The following is a 6395-nucleotide window of genomic DNA, read 5'->3' as shown; positions in this document are numbered from 1 at the left end:
ACACAGCTCAAGGAGGGAGTACTCAAACCACAGCAACATCCTGCTTACAGCAGCTGGTTGACCTTCACAACCAACAAAGGCCCACTTCTCACATCGGCGGGTGCCACCCCACTTTGCTGATTGGTCCTCAGGGACTACAACACCACACCTCCAGAGACATCTAATTGGTCCTCGGGGACTACAACACCACACCTTCAGCGGCATCTGATTGGCTCTCCAACACCTACAGTAACAGGCGCTGTCTTCTCCCATTGGCTGAGGATCAACCTACATTTGCATCTAATAATGTATAAGGACCGGGCAGGGATAGTTAGCTGCTCTTCCTGTCTGACTCTGTATTAAGACCAACCTCTGTGTAGGCCTATAGGGAAAGACGCTAGACCCGGAGCTCCAATTGTATTAGGTTTGTTTGTCAAGAATAAATATTGACATTTGATTATATGGTAGTAATCTAGTCTCCTTTCCTCCAATTCGACACTCACGGGAATTGTTGGCCTGAAGTCACAGGAGGCCACAATCCCAACAATTTGGCGCCCAACGGGGTTGGAGGGGGAGTTGGTGTGGTCGCTGTTTTCTACTACCTGGGTCGACTATACGTCTGTCTTCCACTTGACGCGCGTCACAACAAAAAGGTAAGCAGAAAACCTGTTAATACGAATTTCTGCAATTGACCATATCAAATTGGGTGGAAGGACGACTGTATTGTCAACTTGTGGTTTGTGTTATATTTTGGCTGTGTTTTTAGTGTGTATTTACATATATTGTTGTAAAGTGTGTTTGACGTCAGTGGTCAGGGACCACACAGTAGAGGCCTCTTAAGAGTCTGGGACTCTACTGGTTGAAGGGCCGTAAATGTAACGCTTCAACTGGGTCCAGTAAAGGACAGTACATCGATTGGCGGTGAGGGAAACGCTTTACTTGGATGCTTACATAGACAAAGGGCAGTACACTATCGCAGTGAGGGGAACGCTTTGTCTACTTTGCTATATATATCGTCTTTTGATTCTATCGTGTTTGATATTTTGTAACTTTTGGTGGTGTGTGAGTGTGACGGTATGGAAGGCGAGTTTGAACGCGAGTGTGAGGAATGGGAGTTGTGTGGGGGTGCCCCGAGTATGGTTGGTGGTGAGTTGTTTTATATGGTGGAAAGACAAGTGTCGAGTGGTCGTGATGAGAAGGATAAAGACAAGGACAAGAAAGTTATGCAGAAAATTTGGACAGAATGTGGCGGTGAGCATTGTAGAAATATAGTGGAAGTGCAGGGAAAGATAAGGAAAAGGGAAGTTGACATAGTGAAAGAAATGTCGAGATTAGAAGTAGATATCAAACAGGCGAGTGTGTTGAAGAGAGGCAAGCTGAAACAGGAATTAAAAGAGTTGGATGAACTACGGCGAATGATACATTTAATGTGGATGGCCAGTTTGGCTTTGGCCGCCCCCCTATATGGCTAAAATTACATCAGGCAAAAAGAAGTCGGCGCCTCCAACCACGCCGCCGCCGTATGTTCATAGAGTGGTATTTATCCCACTCTCAGATTTCAAGGCGAATTGGACTTAGACGGAGATGACGCAGTCACTCCGATCCCCACATTGCAACAAGCTAGACAATGTCACCCCGTGGAAACCGCGCCACCGGTTGGTGACCCTTCCACTGTACCTCGCACAGAGGCTGAATGGAACATATCACAAGTCAGACTAGCACAGGGGGATGCGGGGAACAACCCGCCGCCACAATCGCGAATAGCGAAACGGATTGACAATTCTAACATTTTGCCAAATACCCAACGTACCAGGCGACGTACAGCAGCCCCCACATCTGTTAAACCCAAATGCGATGATGCAGGAGTCGTATACAAATCCATATCCGAGTCGGAAGATGACGACGGTGCCCTGCAAAAGGCGGCACCCGTTCTTCTTCCTTCCACCCCCTCACCATATGTTGATGGGAGCGGGGGGACTCGCCTAAAAACTACCATGCCATTACGTGTTGATAGTGGCAGCAACCATACCGAATATACACCTTTTTCCATCACAGACATAGACGGTCTCAGTAAAAAAATACCACCTATAAGTGGCGGTGCAGACGCGTGGATTGATGCTGTGTTACAGGCAACTGCAGGTCTCAGTTTGGCTTGGGGGGACATTCGCTGTTTGTTGTCTGCTGCCATGATACCCTCACAATTTTGCAATTTGCTACAACGAGCTGGAATGTTAAATACTTCAGTACATGAGCCGTTTGGGCCATTCGCTCGTCCTCTATTTACTGCCTTGAGGGAGGAGTTTCCACATGAACAGCGGACTGTCCCCACTGTCTTTGCATGAAGTGGCGAGGTGGATCCAACCACATATTATTCTAACTGTATGCGTGACTGGACCACTGCCACTGGGTGTAATCATTTGAACAGTGCTCCCATGATAGCGTTGTTTAAAACTGCTATTCGTTCTGGCATACCTGCACCTGTGTCGGACAAGCTCAACGATGTCCCAAATTTGCTGTCCTCACCTGAGGCGGACTTCAAGTCCACATTATTCCATCACATGCGCAGACACCGGGAGGACGAAAGTGCAACGACCAAAACAAATACTGAATTGGCTGTACAGTTACTGAAATTACAGTTGGCTGAAGCACGTGCAAAAAGCACTGTACAAAAGAAGGAAGCAAAACCCGCTAGTGTGATGTGGCGGGGCGGGGTGGTACTGGTACAGCTGGTAGGAGAAGAGGAAGAGGTAACATGTCGCAGGGCTTCAGTGGCTGTTTCGTGTGCGGCGCCATGGATCACTGGGATCGGAGCTGCCCACAACGCCGCTACATGCAAGGTCCACAGCAGCAGCAAGGGTGGGGCCCGCCATCACAACAGGGCCCACCCCAACAACAGGCGATGGCACCCGCCAGGGGGCGTGGCCATCCATTTGCTCAACGCCCGCCCATGCAGCAGACCCCACCTGCTGGTCAATACTATGTCGACCAGGGTGATGACCTCAACTACTATCAGGCCGAGGGAGGCCCGGGAGGCCCCAAGAGCAGGGAAACAGCAGACCCCATGCTCTTGTTCACAGTGGACAATAAGACAATCAAAGGACTTGTAGATACGGGGGGCGACACATTCTGTCATCAATGTTCCACTGTCACCGCACCAGATTACGTCATGCTGCGTACCGCTGGTTGGCTTCTCGGGGAAACGACGTCTGCTGCCATTCACTGTTGACCTACCAACCGATTTTGCTGGGACACATTTTACACACGCTTACATCCATGCCACGGATGCGCCTGTGTGTTTGATCGGAAGAGACATTCTCAGTGCTGCAAACGCCACCATCATGTGTACTGACAAGGGACTCACACTCACGTTACCAAATGGTGTAACGTTGGACTGCAACGGCAGCCCTCGAGGTGGCTAATATCTGTTGAAAGAACTACCAGCTACAACAACTGTTGACATCTACTGGTGTGTCCTCCAGCCGACATCCGCTCCGGACAGTGTGCTGACAGCTTATGAGATGTGGAAGCCTTTGAATCCTTTCCCGGGCTGTCTACCAGCCTACTGTCACATCACCACATTGCACATTGTTTTATACAATGGGGACACAGAACAAGATTTGACATATCGTGAAGAGTTTGAGGAAATCGAAAACACTGTTTGGGTGCTAAACTCTTCTTGTATCTTTGCAGGACCTGAGGGGGTGGCGTCTTCCGTCTACTTTGTAGAAGCGTTGGAACAGGCTTGGTTCCATGGAGGTCCAGCGTCAGTACCTCACATCTCTTTGGCCGTGGCACCTGGTCACGAACAGAGGGCCTTAGGTCCCATGGTCAAACGGTTGTTAGCCGCAACTGACTGGACGCCGTCCCCTGATCTCCCACAAGTGCACTTTTCTCCGTCTGAGTCAGCGTATCGGATATTTGGCCAGTTCAAAGACCCCTCGTTGGTCCAACATCAGCTGATTGACCGACACATGCACAAAGAGCTCACTGATCATGATTTGTCGGCACTTATGCTTGACAGCATCCCTGAGGGGGTGTGGTCAACGGGTCCCTTTGACGTGGACTTCTGTTCATCTGTCACTCTTATTACACTTGAGGTGCAAGAGAATCCCATGGTGTTCTGACCTCAATATAGGTGGCCACCTGAGGCAGACGAGGGAATGGCACAGACCTTGGTGGGTCTGTGGGAAGCAGGGGTGTTGGAACACTCGGACTCGGAGTGGTCCACACCCCTCCGCCCTGTTTTGAAAGCCGACGGCGAAAGCTACCGTATGGTGCACGACTTACGTGCTGTTAACGATGTCACTCTGACGCCGGTGCTTCCGGTACCTGACCCTCACAGGATCCTCTCCTCCCTGTCTCCCTCATTCCAGTGGTTCTCTGTGATTGACCTGGCAAATGCATTTTTCTGTCTCCCGCTCCATCCAGATTCACGAAAGTATTTTGCTTTTACATATCATGGCCAGCATTATCAGTACACGCGCATGCCACAGGGCTTTAGAAACAGCCCCGGTTTGTTCAACCACCACCTGCGTCAGGCCTTGTCCGGCCTACAGCTCCCGGAGGGGTGCCTGTTGGTCCAGTACGTGGATGACGTTCTACTTGCCTGTGATTCAGCTGACGTCTGCCTATTGGCTACTCAAACCTGTTGACGGTGTTGCATAAACTCGGGTTCAAGGTGTCGCGCGAGAAACTGCAGTGTTGTCGTTGTACTGTCACTTTCTTGGGCCGCGTTCTCTCTGCGTCCGGTTACGCCATGTCCACAGCCCATAGGACGGCAATCTTGAGGCATCCGAAGCCCTCCACAGTGGGGGGGATGCTTTCGTTTCTAGGGCTGTGTGGCTACAGCAGACACTACATTCCGTGTTACGCCGAGTCCACCGCTCCGTTACGTGCTCTCGTCCGTGCGAAGGGTTCGCGCCATTCTAACGCGCTTCTGGATTGGGACATGGAATCCTCGCAGGCTTTTATGTCCCTGGTCCAATCCTTAGCGACGGCCTCCGCCCTGGCTGTTCCAGATCCTACCAGCCAGTTTCATCTGGACGTGTCTGTAAACGGACACAGTCGCGAATGGTGTCCTCTTCCAGCGTGCCAATGGGCACCGTAGAGTCCTGATGTACGCCAGTGTCCCTCTTGACCCCACTGAGTGTTGGCAACCGTTGTGTACACGCTACGCGGCGGGGGGTTGCTGCTCTGGTCCTCAAGACGGCTCACCTGGTTCGAGATCAGCCTTTGGTCATTTTCTCACCTCATTCTGTTGTGTCTTTTGTCGCGTCTGCCTCTTTTACAATGACAGCCCTCCGCCAGTCCCATCTGTTGCGCACCCTGCAGGCCCCAAACATTCAGTTCATACATTCTGGCGTTAATATGGCCGATTCGATCTCAGCTTCCGGCACTCCTCATGAGTGCGCCCTGCAGGTTTCATTTGATTCCAAAGTGCGCCCAGACTTACAAACCAAACCGTTGAGTGACGGACTGGTACTTTTTACGGACGGCTGTTGTTTCCGGTCGCCCTCTGGTGACCTCCATGCAGCTTCCGCAGTTGTCCAGTTTGACCCTGTGGCTAACACCTTCCACACTGTGTGTACTGACACTGCGTTTTCTACTCCTTCTGCTCAGGCTGCTGAACTGCGTGCTCTGGTGTTGGCTCTTTGTCATGCGTCAGGAGCGGCGGCCACTGTCTTTTCTGACTCTGCTTATGCTGTTAGCGCGGCATGTTGTGATCTTCCGGAGTGGCGCCGTTGTGGCTACATGACGGCTCGTGGTCAACCGATTGCACACCGTGAGATTGTGGAACAGCTGGCGGAGGCCTTGCTTCTCCCCTCTCGCGTGGCAATCGTTAAGACTGCTGGCCACTCCAAAGCTGAAACCCTCCAGGCACGTGGAAACGCGGCTGCTGACTTGGCCGCCAAGGCGGCAGCTGGTTACCTGTCCTCCTCTTCTGTGTCCATCTTTCTGGCTTCTGTTGCATCCGCCCCTCCTCTGGCCCCTCCTTTGTCTCTCGAGTTGCTGCGGGCTCATCAGGCCTCGGCGTCTCCGGAGGAACGCTCCTTCTGGCTCTCTCATGGTGCCCGGAGGACTTCTGATGGTCTCATTGTCGGTCGGTCAGTCTCGTAAGTGGTCTGACCCTCGCTGGACTGGTCCATTCACGGTCATCGCCAGGACTGACCGTGCGGTCCAGCTCGAGGGCAAGGGCAACAAGTGGTTTCACTACTGTATGATCCGTCCTGCTCCTGATGTCCCATCTTCTGCGTCGCCTCGGGCTGCGCCGGAAGCAGCCCGTGGGGGGGTGGGGGGGGGGGGGGGGGGGGGGGGTGGGGGGGTGGGGGGGGTGGGTAGTGGCGATGTCGGTGCTGGCCCGAGTTCTGGGAGTGCTGCCCCCGCCTCCTCCAACTGAAGCCGACAAACACCTGGTT

At 52.5% G+C, this 6395-nt stretch overlaps 1 protein-coding gene across 1 annotated transcript; it reads left to right on the top strand.

The window, feature by feature from the left end:
* Positions 1–325: 325 nt before the first annotated feature.
* Positions 326–6214, top strand: LOC129193586 (ribonuclease H-like). The gene is made up of 2 exons (XM_054797816.1): positions 326–632; positions 3670–6214. The coding sequence occupies exon 2, from the start codon at positions 5269–5271 to the stop codon at positions 6094–6096; it is 828 nt and encodes a 275-aa protein (XP_054653791.1). The 5' UTR covers positions 326–632; positions 3670–5268; the 3' UTR covers positions 6097–6214.
* The last annotated feature ends 181 nt before the right edge of the window (positions 6215–6395 follow it).

The sequence above is a fragment of the Dunckerocampus dactyliophorus genome, chromosome 14, assembly GCF_027744805.1.
Source record: "Dunckerocampus dactyliophorus isolate RoL2022-P2 chromosome 14, RoL_Ddac_1.1, whole genome shotgun sequence".
Lineage (NCBI taxonomy): Eukaryota > Metazoa > Chordata > Actinopteri > Syngnathiformes > Syngnathidae > Dunckerocampus > Dunckerocampus dactyliophorus.
This window is presented reverse-complemented; position numbering and strand designations above follow the sequence as displayed.